At 42.7% G+C, this 17,514-nt stretch overlaps 1 protein-coding gene across 3 annotated transcripts in view; it reads right to left on the bottom strand.

Moving 5' to 3' along the window:
- TOP3A (topoisomerase 3alpha) overlaps positions 1-17,514 on the bottom strand; it is a 155,990-nt gene that overhangs the window by 83,018 nt on the left and 55,458 nt on the right. For 2 of the 3 annotated variants that reach the window (XR_015690256.1, XM_087674498.1), the window contains exons 5-6: positions 11,264-11,353; positions 11,059-11,163 (exon numbers count right to left, since the gene is read on the bottom strand). Coding sequence is in view for 1 of the 3 variants with exons in the window: in XM_087674498.1 (XP_087530624.1) it covers positions 11,059-11,163; positions 11,264-11,353 (195 nt within the window). In the remaining 2 variants the exon portion in view is untranslated. The remainder of the gene's footprint in view (positions 1-11,058; positions 11,164-11,263; positions 11,354-17,514) is intronic. The other variant, XR_015690260.1, reaches the window with a different exon arrangement.

The raw sequence follows: 17,514 nt of genomic DNA, 5'->3' as shown, positions 1-17,514 counted from the left end.
GCTACAAGTGCCTTGGGCCGTGGCTTGCAAGCCGGTAAAGTAGCACTCTTTTTCACATGCAAAATGATCACAAATGCCATTAATACATTGCAAACAAGGAGAGCCCATGGTTTAGTAGCTGAACACTTCTTACATGCACATGAAACACAAACACCATCTTAGTACACATGCTTAATAGGGCCCTATCCAAGGGATTCCTAGACACTTGCAAAGACCACACCATTGTGCCACTTTTTAAAGATGGAGACCCAACAGTCCCTAGCAACTACCAAACCATAATGATTGAAACCATAATGATTGGTCACTATCTAGCCACAAGACCTATGACTCCATCCTCAAGCATGAGCTGACTGGTTGGGCAGAGACACACTGACACAAAGCTACACAACAAGCTGGTTTCAAGAGGGGACACACAGCATTGGATCATGTACTCACACTCCGGACTAACCTAGAGGAAGAGAGTGCACGGGTGAGAAGAATATATAGTTGATTTGTCGGCTTCCATAAAGCCTTTGACACTCTCCTACTAGCCACACTTATGAGAAGGCTACAAGATATCGGAGTGTCAAAGGAGGAGGAGTGAGGGATTTATGCCTTGTAAGAGTCCATGATAGGTAGAGTAGGTGTGACAAGAGAGCTATCGCGTAGAGTTAGCAGCACCATTGAGGTGAAGTAGGGACGCCCATTGTCACAAACTTAGTTTGACCTTCATATTGATGAGATAGCAAACCATGTAGACAGATTGGGTGGCCCCTGTGCGGCTCATGGAACTTTGATATGTAGATGATATTAAAACAATGCCCAACAAATGTTCCTCCTTTCAATTCATAAACTAAGGCCTGCAATCCAGGAGCCTCAAATGTATTTTGGTGGCAAAAGGTTCGCATGTACCCACAACATATAAGCTTTGTTTCTATTTCAAAATGCCAAGTGAGGCTCCACCAAAACCTATCCCAATGAGTGCAAGACCAAAGAAAAAGATGCCAAAGATGCAAAGGGGAGTTTACCACTCCCATCCAAATGGGGCATGCTTGCCTAAGAGCATCTTGGAATTCCTCTATACTGAGAGGAACAACATGAAGTAGATGTCCATCCAAGAACAAAGAAATGTGCTGCACAATCCCAACATGAGCTTCCAAGGTAAAAAAGAGGCCCTCCTCAAAGAACCCTTTGGGCCAATCCTGAATTTCCTCAACAAGAGGAGTCTACACCTGTCCATTATCAACATCACTATGCAAATCACAATGTGAAGGAAGGGAAGGCCTCCAACCGCACCTAATATAGGTGATGAAGGGAGTTTGGCCTATGAAATAGAATATGGCAACACTCTTACCAAAGGCTACAATGTGCCACAACACAATGTGAATCCCCAAAACCGCCAGTACATGTTCTCCTTCTAGCAAACCAATTGCTTTACCTTCATTTGCATGAAGATAATCACGCATCAAGCTATTAGCTTGAGGAGGACAAGAGTTCCATTGAGAGCACTCTAGAATGCCTAAGGGCAAAGGATCAACTGCTAGCTTGCACTGCTTGCTTGCTTAATCTTCTTCTCCATCGTGCGGAAAATCCTAAGCCCATGATTCCACATCTGAATTCACAATGTCTTTCTCCAACCAGCATCAATGTGCTGGTTGAGGAAATCCATATCAATATCACCAGACTTATGTAGCAAATACAATATTCAGCCAAGGAGCAGCAATGTCAGGAAGAACCAGATCAGTAGACACCATAGAGGTGATTTGCCACAACACTAAACCCCGATTTCGGGCTACATGACCATGAATGCCAAATACTGAATCAAAAATAAAATATTTCCTAGTACGCCAAATATGCCACAAGGCTGTCCATCTAAGGAAATGGAAAAGGCAAGAATAATCTAAACTCAAAGAGGTCATGGAGGTCATCTTCCCCATAATCCACGAACGAGCTAATATCAGATGCTGAGTGAACGAGGACCACACACAGAAAACAAAACTCCAAATCTGTCTTGCAACAGGGCATGAGACAAAAAGATGAAGCACTTCTCATCACATATAGTACAGAATATACATCACCCAGCAGAGATCTTACGAGCACGCAACACATTCCCAGTAGCAAGAGCCTCAATAAGGAGCCTCCACATAAACACTTTTCCCTAATACAGAACCTTAGATTTCCAAACCTAGATGAATAAGTCCTGCCACTTCTTCATGCTATTGAAACCGGTCAATGACTCACATAAAGCGCTAGTCCCTTCAATTAATACTTGGTCTTTTCACATACACACACAAACAGAGACCTCACTCCCTCGCTCAACACCAAACAGTACAAGCTAACCCATCCACTCAGGGTGTTGATGACGAGGAAACATATGTGATGAGGTATCCATGTGATGGAGGATGGTGCTACATGAGCATTCTTCAACATATAGCATATTCTCTATCTCATTGTGCAGAGCACCCCTTGAGTGGATGGCATTGCATGATTTCATCATCTTTGTACTAGGGCACTTGGACAAGTGAACAATTTTCCCATCAGCGGCACTGTCCAAGTGACACCTGCTACACGAGTATTCTTTAGCATGTAGCATATTTTGTATCTCATTGTGCAGAGCATCCCTTGAGTGTATCCTAAGCCGTTTTCACTAGTGGTTGTTGTTACCACACAACCATACTTCTTCATCACAGGGATACCTCATCACCTTTTTTCTCGTCATTGCACTCTCGAGTGGATGGCTAAGCTTGTACTATTTTGTGATGTGTTGGGTGTACCCTCCCTACTCCCGTCTTTGGGTTACTGTTACTCAATCGGCCACATCCCATAAAATTTAACTCTTTCTTTTTTTTAAAAAAAATTCAATGTGGTTTCATCCGCCTTTGCAAGGCTTGGTAGGCCACTGGGCAACTAACGTGCACCCTTTGTCCGATGCTTTCTTTTTTTCAAAAAAATTCAATGTGGTTCCATCCGCCTTTGCAGAGCTTGGTAGACCACTGGGCAGCTAACGTGCACCCTTTGTCCGATGCCTTGTCCTCTCTGGGGTGACTACTTGGACTCCCTTGGCGAGATAGCCATCACCTCTGTAGTCTTGGTAGGCCACTGAGCAGCAAATATGCACCCTTTGTTCGATGCCCTTGCTGCTTTGAGGTGGGACGCCTTGGGGTAAGTAAAAATCAAAGTGGATGTCTAACCTTTAGGCTCAGTTTTAGACCTGAGAGGGGGTGTTGAGCTAAAACACGCTCTTTAGCTAATTAGCATTCTAAAAGAGTCCCAAAATACACTTCGGAGATTTAGTGGTCCCCCAAAAACCCTAAATCTTTGGGACACCCTTCAACATCTATAAATAGACAAACTGCCCCCATTCAGCCTCATCCCTTTTTGTAGATTCCTTACCCTTGTGTGTAGATTTCAGCCATCAATCTATCTCCACGTGGCTGTTGCTACCTCTCCATCAGCCCTTGCAGTGCCTTGGCGCCTTCCTCTAGGCTATCGCCCACTATCAAGCACCATCTTCTAGGCTAGGTTTGGCATTCACCTGCCATCACCAACATCTCCACCATCTCCTTGTGCCTGTGTTTAACCCATATCAGTCAAGTGCCAGTTTTCACACCCTCTAGCTGCCTACATTTGGGCTCCCTCTGCCTGGCGACAGTGTGGCTACTTCCCTATCCATCAAGCGGCATCCTTTAGCTTGCGTTTGCACCCTTCTCGAGCCGCTAACATCATATCTCTCTTCTGCAGCTGTCGCCTCAGTCTCCTCAGCCTCCTGGCATCAGCATTTTGCAAATTCCTAACTCCACACTCCGATTGGTGGTCAGAGACTTGGGATCCGTCTCCGGTGGATGTCACTCCCCCACACTTTACTTTGCCATTGAGTATCTGTACACTCTTACATTCATTTACAGCATTCATTCACTTCAGAGTTGTGTTCTTCTCTCTTTTCTTCTGTTTGTGTTTTAGTTTCTGTGTTTGGGTTTTGAGTTTTGCATTCAGGGTTTGAGTTTTGCTTTCTATGTCTGTGTCTGTCTCTTTGTGATTCTGTCGTGGTCGTACTCTCTATGTTTCTGAGTACAAAACCTAGCAGTTTTCTTCACAGGTATATCTTCAGAGAGTGGTCAAAAGAAATTGGTGGGCTGAAACAAAGAGAATACGGTCTACAAGACAAGCCGGTTTCCGCTAGGGATACAATACGCTAGACCATATATTCATGCTAAGGGCCTTGATGCAAAGAATCTACTCTTGTTTTGTGGACATCCGCAAAGCCTTTGATATTGTGCCATGTGCAAGGCTCATGCAAAGGTTGCGAGCCATTGGGGTCCCAGAGGATATGCAGTGGTGTATTTATGTATTATATGAAACTGTGACAGGGAGAGTACGAGTGCCTAGAGACACAACAGACTCAGTCTCTAGTACGGTGGGCATAAAGCAAGGCTATCCCCTCTCTCCTTTGTTGTTTGGACTGTACATTGACGAGATCTCCGATTATATGCAAAGATGGGGTGGTACGGGAGCCAGCTGGCTTGGGTACTGATACCAATTTTGTTATATGCTGATGATATGGTGCTTATCTCCAATTCACCAGAGGGACTACAGCGGCATCTGAATGCATTGCATGTGTTATGTGAAGAGAAAGGTCTGAAGGTTAATCTCGGAAAGACTAAAATCATGGTCTTCAACACCTCAGCAGCTTGGGTGACACACTCAGAGCATTACATTATGTATGATGGCGAGCCTGTGGAAATGGTTAGACAATATGTATAAGTCGGGGTCACTTTCAAGGGGCCACAGTTTCATGGAAGGAGACTTCAGAGGCTTCAAGAGCCTCGTACCAAATTGTGGCTTTTTGACACTTTAGTTAAGCCCACGCTGCTCTATGGGGCAGCCATTTGGGGCCCAAGCCTTTATCATACTAGATGAATGCCAATTATGGACTGTGATGGACCGGAAGCACAACATTATGATGGCTGGGAACACATGGAAAGACCACTAGTCATGATGATAGCACGTATGATAAGGGCAAAAGCCTCAGTACCATAGGAGATTATCTGGGAAGAATTGGGCACTGCACCCATGGTAGTTGAGGCATTATTCCAAGCAATTACTTTCCTTCAAAGGATATGGCAGCTCCCTAAAGACCGATATCCTAGACTAGCGCTGGAGTCTTCAAGACAGCTTGCAACAGAGGGAGATAGACAGTGTTGGTATGCACACATGACCACGTGGCTGAATTTGCATGGCATGAGTACAGATCGACTACCACCGTTTGATTAAAGCCTCGACTGCCCTACTTTGAGCCTTAGTCGTGCAGAGCTGAATAGTGTGATCAGGGCAGACATCACTAAAGTGGAGATAGAAAAGACTTGGTCCAAGCCCCCTTTCCCATTAGGCACGAAAACGGCACAATACCAAAGTCACTTCTTGCAGCTTTCTCATGACGGTTTCATAGTGAGGCCTAGATACATGGATGCTCAACTGTCCCACGGACTCCGAGTTGCTATTAATCAGATCCGCACCTCATCGCATCAGCCGATGATTGAGACAAGTCGATGGAGCCATATTGCAGCGGATGAGAGGATGTGCCAGCTTTGTGGATGGGAGCCACAGACGGAGGAGCACTACATTTGTAGATGTACTGTATACTATGATATTCAAAGCCGCTATCATTGCCTCTTTAAGCAGGGCTTTGGACCACTGAGACAGGTGATGGACTATGAGGACCAAAGATGTCTAGGCCTTTTCTTGCTGAAGCTCCAACGGCGCAAAGCATTATTGTTACAGGATAGGAGGCGACCCCAACATCATCCACCCCTCCAGAGAGCAATTACAGACTACTTCAGCGTAGCCGAACCCTCAACCGCGACCACCCGAGACACTACATCTCCTACTGATAGGCATTGCCGAGATACAACATCAGGAGGCATCACACTTGACAGAGCTACAACGCTACACAGAGCACAATGCCCTAGAGTACCTACACGGCAACATAGGGGTGCCCATATGTGCCACATTCGCATCACAATTGCTCGGTACACAGGCAGATTGGCATGATGACTCAGTCAGAAGTAGCTTGCAGAGTCTTGGTGGATTCCATAGACTGAGGGTGAGATACCCTACACTCTTGATCTTTTTAAACTTAGGTCTTTTTCCAACTTTTTCAGTTTTTTCAGTTTCCATACATCTCATTCCAATATACCATGTAAACTTACACATAAATTTTATCTCTTCTTATCTGATGAGAGATGATGATACCAGTTGTATTGGTTATGGTCTCATAGGCCACTCTGGCCTCTCTCTCTCTCTCTCTCTCTCTCTCTCTCTCTCTCTCTCTCTCTCTCTCTCTCTTTGTTTGTTCATGTGTGTGTACAGAGGGCCCACAAGCTGGTTTTCTAACACTTTGAAGCAGAATCGCAGGTTTCAGCTATAAAGATTGCATTCACAATGTGTAGGAATCAAGGCAGCAGCCAACCTTCTCCTCTAGACATGGGGAATCAACAGGGAACCCTCACAACTTCATTAACAGTAGGTATGGCTGTTTTCATAAGACTACAGGCTGAGATCTTGACTTCTTTACTGATATCTTGGTCATCATGCACTTTCTAGACAATTATATCACAGAGAAAGTGACATTGCTATAGCATTGTTGCAAGAAATCCCTCTATTGGTGAAAGGAGCAAGGCAAGGATTCATGGGGATTTGTGCAGGATAGTAATCTCAAGGAATGCTTCACAAATTTCAGCTTAATTGCTGGTTTGCACTTCTAGAGTTTGGAAGGTTGAAATCTTCAGGTTGATGTTTGAAAAGTCCAGAGCTGCTTAGAGACAAACAATGAAGGTGATAGATTCATTTAGCACTTACGGATCAGTTGTGTCCCAAGAAACTGCTGGAAACCCAGTCTACTGTGACTAATTCAGAGCATTCTTCAATATTAGAAATAAATACGAAAGGGGGTGCCCAGCTTTGGGGCTAACAGGTGGCCCATACGGTGCAAGAGCACTCTAACACTAGTTGTGTGAATTTCAGTAGTTCAATCTAAGTGTTCCACTATTGTGGTTTAGCCCCCTTTTGTATCCAAAGGCTGCTTTGAGACCTGCAGAACCAAGGCCCGAATTGAGATACCATTAGAGGATCCAAGTGATTTTGGCACATCACCATGCAGCACCACCCAACCCTTCAATCTATCTATGTTGAACTGACCCATGACATCATCACATGAGGCTCAAATGCTTCATCACAATGCTCTAATTCCATCCTTGTACCCTTCTTTGTGATGATCACATGTACAGAGATCTAGTGTGAAAGGAGTTGGGACTTGTCAGGATCTCACATGATACAAAGGAATCAGACTATGGAGATCACTTGTTGGATGTAGAAGTACATGGATTGGGTATACTTAATGGACTCCCTCAATGGCCAAGCTCAAGAGCTCTCAAGTGCTTTTCACATAATCATGAAGAAAATAGGTGGCCGAGAGTGCATCCCATGATGGATAGACCCAATGTGAGTGTGCTTTACCTCGCCCCATTGTTAAAGCCACCAACCATGCATACCTCTCCTTCAACATCACATATCACTTCAATCCAATGCCACCACTAAGTATTCCCCAAAGACACCCCTCATACCACTTCACCATAGATACTACCCCCAAGTATGTTAGCTGCTTATATATTGAGTTGTGTGATATGAGCCCACACCTACCACCAGAGGACTTGTCACTTCACAACACAATTCGCTTCAATAGTCCATTTGGCAACTAGCATATACTTCCCTCTCACCGATATGATGATGTATGTCGCAACACTTGTGCTCATGTAATCCGAGAAAGAGTACTACAAGGGTCTTGTACACATTGCCAAGCACATGTAGCTTTTTATTCCGAAGAAAGAAAAAAGACAACTAGTAAATCCCTCGGGACAAAGTATCCCAAGACAAAGAATTAGCAGTCCAAATGTACCTACTACTAGGCAATGATGCTATGAGCTCCTATCTATGCCAATGCACTAACATGCCAATCCTACTTGAGAATTGGCCCCAAATGAGATTGGCATCACTCCCTTGTGTACCCTCATATCCAGAATCTAGGCCTCTATCCATTATCCATCCAACTGTCCCCTATGTCACAATCATAGACTTTGTTGAGCCATGAATCACCATCCTAAGGAATCTCTTCCATGCCTTCTGAACCTTGGGGGCTAACCCATATATAGTGTCTTTGCATCTCCCTCAACTCCCTACATCTAACACAAACAACTCAACCTCTACCATGGATGAGCCAATTGCCAATAGTCACAATCCCACATGCTACTAACAATAGAGAGAGTAAGATCTTTCTAGGCCTAAAGCTATCCTCCAATCTCCTCCAAAAATCAGCATGAAAAGATTGTGTGATACCATGTGCCATCTAATGCCCAATTGTCATTGGCCTAACTCTAGTCCTACATATTTGTATCCTCCTCCCCAATCTAGTGGTATATCCAAAGAAGGGGACATCCCTGGCTACCTCTACAAATTGATCTCTCCAAGAACCTTCTGGCAATGTCTTTGGGATAGTTGGCAGTCTGGGAGAGTCTCCTATGGCTTGAGGCACATGGATCTGGCAATCAGTAGTCAAACGCAGCAGGATGCAGTTCGCCAATGCCGCCCATTGCAACACCTAGAGACTCTAAAGCACTGCCTATGGTCATGTGAGGTGGCACAGTTGATGTGGAGAGGTGCCTGCAACTACTCCACATGGAGCCCAACCTAGGGTGTATCCCGTGGGAGGGCCTTCTGCTAGCAGTTAGTCGATCAAGGTTGCCACATACTGTACAAGGCAGAGATGCAAGATATATTATTTATCATTGAGGCTCTAGCTCACGCCTGGTGCATTGTAAGTAGATCCATAGCTTGGCCTCACAAGTCTTTCCCATCTCTAGGGCATTTAGTTAGGAGTGCTCAATGCACATTGCAAATTACTGAATTCAGAGTTTCACAGCCATATTTACAATTTTTTGTCTCTGTCATCATGCAAAGAAAGTGCAACAGCAGCAGCCTTCATCTCGTACCTGAAGCCACAGTCATTTTCTAATATAATACTGTGTATTACATTTGGTATCAGCAGCTTAGGATAGCATACCATGCTGGATGTCAGAATTTCATCACCACGTTGGCTGTGAAAATTTCTCAGCCAACTTCACATTTTTTCTCTCCCCTCAGGCAGAGGAAGTGCAATAGTAGCAGCCTTCACATCATACCAGAGTTAGTGTGAATTTACACAGTATAGATGCAGCAAATCAGACCTGTGTTTTCTTGTGGGCTAACCTATAACTGTAGTTCATCACAAAAAATGTAAGAGACTCAAGATCTCTTTACAACAGTTTGTCACAGAGATCAGGGTCAATGGAAGATCCCAATTAAATATCCAACCAGATTTCAAACCCATTTGGCCCTTTTGTCACAAAACACTCGACAGTAACTATACCCATTTGACGTTCCCCCCTTCCTACAGCGTATGAGACACTAACCTTGTAGAGAAAATGTAATCCTTCTGTTTTTGGTTAATACATTTCCTCTCTTGTATGCCTTTGCGTTCATACTCCATGTTGGCATTAACAAAAGGATACTTTTGTCAGCAAAAACATTACATAGCATAGCAATAACCCATTGTTTCTAACAAGTAGTTTGCTTGGTTGGTTAATTATGGGAGACAATGCTTCCCTGAAATTCTTCACACTTGTAAGTTGGTCCTTTGTCAGTGGCCATCCTACTACTCCCCGCTATCATTGTGTGCCCTGAAAAAGGAATCCAAGTGCTCTCTTTCAAACCTCTTAGGCCCTAGCGCAATCACATATACAAAGCTGTAAGTCTCCGCTATCGCTCCACATTTAGAACAGGCTATTGGAATTCTGACAAAACCCAACCAGATGCATACTCCCAGACTCCTGTGCACCAAAACAAAAGGAAAAAGTGAGATCTTCCTCATCCTAACACTATTCCCTAACCTCCACCAGAGATCTAGACAGCAGTTCGAGAGGAGGAAAGATGAGGGTCCATCCACTGTCAACCTGATAGAGAGCAACATGTCAAATGATGGTGGCGATGCTGATTTCATGGAAAGAGATCACCAGGAGAAGAGGAAAAGAGGACAAGAGGAAAAGCACCAGGAGAAGAATCTCAAAGAAGGGAGAACTGCACGTGTAGCCTACTCACTGCCTGATATAAACCAACCTGGTGTTTTTGCCAATAGATCACAGTATTGAATCCTTCATAAAAATGACATACATGTGTGCCCTAGATTACTGCAGTTAACCTCTTCACTTATCAAATCCTGCTCACAAGCAAATCATGTCTGTGCCTTACTGATGAAGCTGGTAAATGGTGTTACAAACTCATTTGCTCAATTTGGAAGTTACAAGTGACCTCAAAATCAGAGACGTTGCTTTTAGCAATGTATTGCAAATGCTTTGTAAGTGCCAGTGTAAGTGGTGAATATCCTGTGGGTTTGTCTCGATAAATGTGCCTCTTGATGTCAACATACAAATTATATCTTAGAAAATGGCAACCATTACTCCCAATTCTGTGTTCAGCAGATGTTCACTTACACAACCCATATGTGATTGTCTTAGTCTGGAACAGCTTGGCTAAGAGCACTAAAATTTAGTATTAACACTCGGTATGCTATTGGAGGTCCTAGCGATCTTGAAGGTTTTACCTGTGCACCCCCCCCCCCCCTCGGGCAGTGGGTCTTGTCATGTCCTACACAAGCAGTAGCTCTAACCTATGCTTTGACACCATAAGACAAATTAGGTTCCTTTACAGCAAAATAAGTGCAGATCTAGTGGACATTAAAATACTAAGCTAGCCAGATATAGTCACTCAAAAATGGTCATTTGTACACGACAAACAAATATTTATAATATCTGCTGCTCCGCAAAACAAACCTCCGATGTTCTTCGATATTACAAGACTTTAGTACAGGATGCTCAGAGCCAATTTTTTATGGCATTCAATGAATTATTTGGTTTCAATTGGTATTCTTTCCAAAGATAAAAATTAAAAGAGCTCAAGTTTCTGCACTTCATAGACAGTGTGTGGAAGTTTTACCAGCTTGGTTGGGCTAAAACGTGTGTTTGCATCCTTAACAACATAGAACCTGTCCAGCAACTTTTTGATATGGTCATGCATTGTAGCATCTGTACCAATACCTGCCTAGAATTTTTTGGGAGAAAAACTATGAAAAGGAATTAAGAATTCTGACAAAGTCAAACGATAGATAGGAAGAGCTGTAATTGAATAGCACCACAATCACCTGGTCCATAAGGCTTATCAAGTCTGCTTCACTGAGTAGAGGTGGTGGTGCTGTTGTTCCCATATCAAGTGTAAGACTTGTTGGGATAAACTGAAAATTTAGAAGAAAAAACTTAAATAGGAATTTTCAAGATTAGTAAAGATTTGCAAAAAGAGAATAAAGATTCAGCATCTTGAAAAATCTAAAACTACATTAACAAGATGCCTACAACCGCCTACATCTATAAGTACAGAAATCAGTCTCGTGACTGATTCACGCAAAGTTTCAATGCAGAGACCTGGATGTAGGCTTTTTAACAACCTAAGTCTTCTTTAAAGTTTTCAACACCCATGTAGAAGTTTGAAATCTCAATGTACCAAAAACTTTAATCGCACAAGGTTCCGAAAAGGGAGAAGGGGAAGATGGGGGATATTGTGTGTGTGCGCGCGCGCGCGCGTAAGAAGGGAGGGGGGAAAATCTTCAGGCCAAATCAATTGCATAGATATTGTGGGGGCTTCCAGCAGTTCCCACATCTAAACAGATATGCACCAACGTAGTTATGTATGATATGTTAGGTGCATTTCAGGTAAGCATCTTGTACATTTGGTCTCAGGTCGATGATGTTAGGTAAGTTTCCTCATTAAGTATGCAAAACACTGAGTAATGATATGCAAAATATATATGCTGGAGAAAATCTTAATGATATATGTGATGTATACAAAATTTTGGTGCTAATCATCACAATTTGGGGCAAATGTCACTACTTGGCCAAGATATATGGCTTCATTTTAGAGCATGTGCTTAGAGAGCTATTATAGAGGAAGGTAGGGCACATGGGAAGAGGATTTATTGCTACTTTGTGGATTTTCGCAAAGGATTTGACACTATGCCCCGAGCCACGCTCATGCAACAACTGCAAGATATTGGCACTCCAAAATGTCTACATGGGGGATTTATGCCTTGTATGAGTCAATGACAAGGAGGGTATGCACTCCAAGAAGGATTTCTGGTATGATAGGCAATACTATGGGGGTGAAGCAAGGATGCCCGCTTTTGCCTACTCTCTTTGATGTTTATGTTGATGAGCTTTGAGATTATGTCGATAGATTAGGAGGACCAAGTGCGAGCTTGGCTCACATAATGATACCCATCTTGTTGCATGCAAATGATATGGTACTGATCCTGGATTCACATGAGGGCTTGCACAGGCACATGGATGAAACTGGAAGTGTTTTGCATAGTAAGAGGATTGACAATAAACCTTTGGAAAACCAATGTCATGGTGCTTAATACTTCACAAGCTTGGGTGACCCAAGCGGCAAATCACTTTATGTTGACCCTTGAGCTATTAGAGAGGAAGGTAGGGCACAAGCAAAGAGGATTGCTTGCTACTTTGTGTTGGGAATAAAGGCTCACCGTGCCTTTTTTTCAGTGTTCTAGTGTGCATCCACCCTTGTACTTTATATATATATTATCAAAACCTAAAGTGGTACTTCTTGTCATTGTACCAAACACTTTGTGTATCGTGCTCTCACTCTTTTCTGCTTACTCTTCCTACTCTGAACACTGCATTCAAACTGATCTGCACTCTATCTCAATCCTAGCACATCGACATCAAACTCGTATCAAAGCGAGCAAGAGGCAGCTTAGGAGTGCACGAATTCCAAGACAATGTACAAACGAGCAGGTCAAACAGGTCAGCACGTGATGAATCAAGCAGGCGAGCTGGCGACATAATTCACTAGTCAGCACGTGACAAAGCAATCCTAGTGGGCGACCACACATGGCATAGGCGACAGTCATGCAAATCCAATGGGTGATAGCAGGTCAACACATGTGCAGGTGCAGCACGCGACATGCGCGCAGGGCCAACAAGCGTGCAGGTCGACACCCATGTAGGTCCAGCACGCGAGCCTCGCGCAAGTCCAGCATGGGCAACTGGTGCAAGTCTACGGGACCTAGTTAACGTCTCAACAGGCCGGATTTTCTTCCTTTTTTTCATCCTGCAATTCTTTTTCTCCTCCCCCCACTGAGTGTTTGCGTGCACAAGCACAGTGCGCCATCTTGCCCTAAAAATTTAGGGCTTTTCTCGGATTTGGGAACCCTGAGGTAGAACAAGACAATTTGACCCAAAAATTGCATAATCGGTGAACATTTGCCTAGCACATTTTGGGGCTTTTCACATTTTACTGAAATTTCATTAATTTCACTGAAATTTGTGCACACAGGACCCAAGAAAATTGGGGGTTTTGCAAAATTTCTTCAATTTGTGCAACAATTTCTTGGTATATGCACTTGGATACATGTATTGATGCAATCTAAACAAATTTCCCTTTGAAAATTTGGGGATTTTGATGGAAATTGTTAAATTTGTGCCCGTGAATGTTTTCGGAGCAGAAATTGCAGCCAAATTTTGGAGATTTCAAATGTAATTGGTGCATTGGACTCTAAATGTGGCTGTATTTGCTTGTGGAGTGCAGTAGTAGACACTCTCTAATTCTGAAAATCTATTCGCAAATCTGAAATTTCTGCTTTTTTTTTTATTTTCACTGCTGATTGGTACTTGCAGTGTACCATAGTCACTTGTGTGACATTTGGGCTTACATTTTGTGACTTTTGAGTCAATTTAGTGCTACAAATTATGGCTGGAAACAGTGATAGCTTTCAATTTGAGAAAGAGAAAGGCAAAAACAAAAACATTAAAGACAACAAGGCTGAGAAAAAGGACAACCAACCTACAAAGAAGAGTAGTGTGAAGATAGAAGAGGTAAATGTGGTCCCTCAAGAAGCGTGGTCGAGCAAACCAGCTTTATATGCTCAATTGAGAGTGTTTGGCTGCGAGGCATTTGTGCACATTCACAAGGAAAAACACAGCAAACTTAAGCCAAAGTCTTTTAAATGTATTTTCCCAGCATATGGTGATGAAGGTGAAATGGGGGAATTGATTATGGGATCCCGAGAAAAGAAAAGTAGTATGCAGCGATAATGTTATCTTTCAGGAAGATCGCATGCATAAACAGCCCGAAAAGACAAAGGAGGTCAGAAGGGTTGTATTTCGGAAGGATGTACGAATTGGAAAACTAAGGATGTCTGCTAGACAGTAGTAAATACCTATTGTAAATGTCCCTGAACATGCATTGTCCATGATGTACCACAAATTCAGCAAGAATAGACGCCTTTGGAACAACCAAAACCAGTTGTACAGCATGCTAAACCTGCAGAACAGCAAGCCGTTAATGCAACCATCTTGGGCTTGGTTACATGTGAAGATATGGAACTCATAAAGATGGATGTCAAGACAGCCTTCTTACATGGTGATTTGCATGAGGAGATCTAGATACAGCAGCCTAAGGGTTTTGTTGTGAAGGGGAAAGAGCACATGGTATGTAAACTCAACAAGAGTTAGTATGGGCTGAAATAGGCACCACGAGAATGGTATCATAAATTTGATATATTAATACAATCCCAGGGATTCCATCACTCTCAAGTTGATCACTACTTATACAACAACAAGGCAGCACATGGCAGCCTTATTCTCTTGGTTTTGTATGTGGAGGACATCCTAATTGCAGGCAAGGATGTTCATGCCTTGGACTCCTTAAAGCAAAGCTTACACAGTAGCTTTGATATGAAGGATCTTGGTGAGGCTAATCATATTCTTGGCATACATATACTCAAGGACAAATCAAAGGGTCTTCTCTATCTGTCACAACAAGAGTATCTTACTAAGGTTTTGCAGCATTTCAATATGGAGGGGGAGAAAGCCATTGGTATACCATTGCCTCCATATATGAAACTCATTGCAAAGAACAAACCTACATCTAATGATGGAAAGGCTAAGATGGACAAGAAACCTTATGCTTCAACTATTGGTAGCTTGATGTATGCTATGGTTGCTACACGTCCTGAGATTGCATTTGCGATGGGAGTGGTTAGTAGGTACATGGCATATCCTGGCAAAAAACATTAGGAAGCACAATGAAAGGTATCATGAGATACCTTAAGGACAAGGGATTTGTGCATCTGCTTTGGAAAGCAGAAGCCATCTATTGTTGGCTTCACAGATGCAGACTATGCTGGTCATCCTGACTCCAAGAAGTCTACTTCAAGTTATGTGCTCACGTTCAGAAGGGGAGCAGTCTCTTGGATATCTAGGTTGCAAAAGTGTGTTGCATTGTCTACTTCAAAGGCAAAGTATATGGCTGCAATTGAGGCATGCAAAGAGGCTTTACGGCTTTCACGTCTAGTAAGAGAGCTTGGTATTACAAAGGTTCCTATCCTCCATTGTGACAATCAGAGTGCTATCATCCTAGCACGAAATTATGTCTTTCACACAAAGACAAAACACATACAAGTAAAGTATCATTTTATCAGGGATGTACTTGACCACAAGAGGATTGAGCTTGTCAAGGTCCATACAGATGATAATCTTGCAGACCTTCATACAAAGGGTCTTCCAACAGAGCGGTTTGCTCATTGCCACCAGATGATGGGGGTTGGATAGTATATGTGTATTTCAACTTTGTACATACATAGACTTAGCTGATTATTTCCTCTAGCATCACACACATTGCCTTTAGATGGGAGGTTCTTGGGAATAAAGGCTCATCATGCCTTTTTTCAGTGTTCAAGAGTACACCCATCCTTACACTTGTACTTTATATATATATTATCAAAACCTGAAGTGGTACTTCTTGTCATTGTACCAACCACTTTGTGTATTGTGCTCTCACTCTTTTCTGCTTACTCTTCCTACTATGAACCCTACATTCAAACTGATCTGCACTCTATTCGATCCTAGCACATCGACATCAACTTTGTGGATTTTCACAAAGCATTTGACACTGTGCCCCAAGCTAGGCTCATGCAACAACTACACAATATTGGCAATCTAGAATATCTATAGTGGGTGATTTATCCCTTGTATGAGTCAGTGACAAGGGGGTGCACACTCCAGGAGGGCTTTTTGATATGATGGATAGTACTATGGGGATGAATCAAGGATGCTCACTTTCACCTACTCTCTTTGGTGTTTGTGTTGATGAGCTCTCAAATTATGTGGATAGATTAGAAGGAACAGCTACGAGCTTGGCTCGCATAATGATACCCATCTAGTTGTATGCGAATGATGTGGTACTAATCGCTTAGCGGCTGGCAAAGACACATGGATGCACTACAAGCATTTTCATAAACAAAGGATTGACAATGATCATTGGAAAACAAAGGTGATGGTGTATAATACTACACAAGCTTGGGTGACCCAAGCAGGACATCAGTTTAATCTTGGTGGGGATATGATTCTATGTATATTTGGGAGACACATTTATAGGACCTACATTTTCAATGCAAGATGCAATAGCTGCTAGGTTGGATAAAGGTTATGTAGCACTTGAAGCACTTGAGGGAAAATGTGCACATGCGCAATTCTAGGAACCCTAAACTAAATTATGGCTATTTGATACATTGGTTACCTAAACCTTACCATGCGGATCCCCAATATGGGGACCAAACCTTTGCAAAAAGACTTGAAAGAGTATTGAGAGGCTACTAGTGATGATGATTGTTTGCATGATACAAAGCAAACCATCAATACCTCATGAGATTAGTAGAGCAAAGATAGAGCAACACGTGTGGTCATAGAGGCATTATTTCAAGCCGTAACTTGCTAACAGAGAACATGGGAGCTTCCTAGATATAGATATCCACGATTGGCATTGACTTCCTCCAAACAATTAGGCAACACTCAAGATACACATTGTTGATAGGCAAAGATGCAATAATGTATTAGATATGGATGCACTCCCACCACTCCAGTACACTTTGGATTGCCTATACTTAGATCTCACCCATAGAGCGGAATCAAGTGATTAGGGTACATATTGTGAAGATTGATATATATTGTACATGGGTGCATCCCCTAGAGCCCCTTGGTACAAAGATGGCATAGTAACAGGATCATTTCCTACATGCGTCAACAGAGGGATTCATTGCAACGTTTCACCCCTGAAACGTTGTGTTTCACCCCGAAACGTTTCATCTTTGCGCAAGTCCCACAAGCAAAACACCAAGTGAAATAGTTGAATAATATAAATGAAATAGTTTTCTTTATAAAGAACGAGTTGCAACTTACATATTTATACCATGCGAATCCTCTCGTGTCAACAAATGATGTCTATGCTATATGTAAAGTGTATAAAAACCCTCAAAAAAACAAGAAAATATATTTCTTTTCCATTTAAAAATGTTGTTTCAATCAGTTGTTTCACTTAGGG

Source organism: Lygodium microphyllum, chromosome 3 (assembly GCF_053477565.2).
Source record: "Lygodium microphyllum isolate KBCC chromosome 3, Lygodium_microphyllum_v1.1.10, whole genome shotgun sequence".
Taxonomy (NCBI): Eukaryota; Viridiplantae; Streptophyta; class Polypodiopsida; order Schizaeales; family Lygodiaceae; genus Lygodium; species Lygodium microphyllum.
The sequence above is the reverse complement of the archived record's forward strand: the minus strand, read 5'-3'. Positions and strand labels throughout refer to the sequence as shown.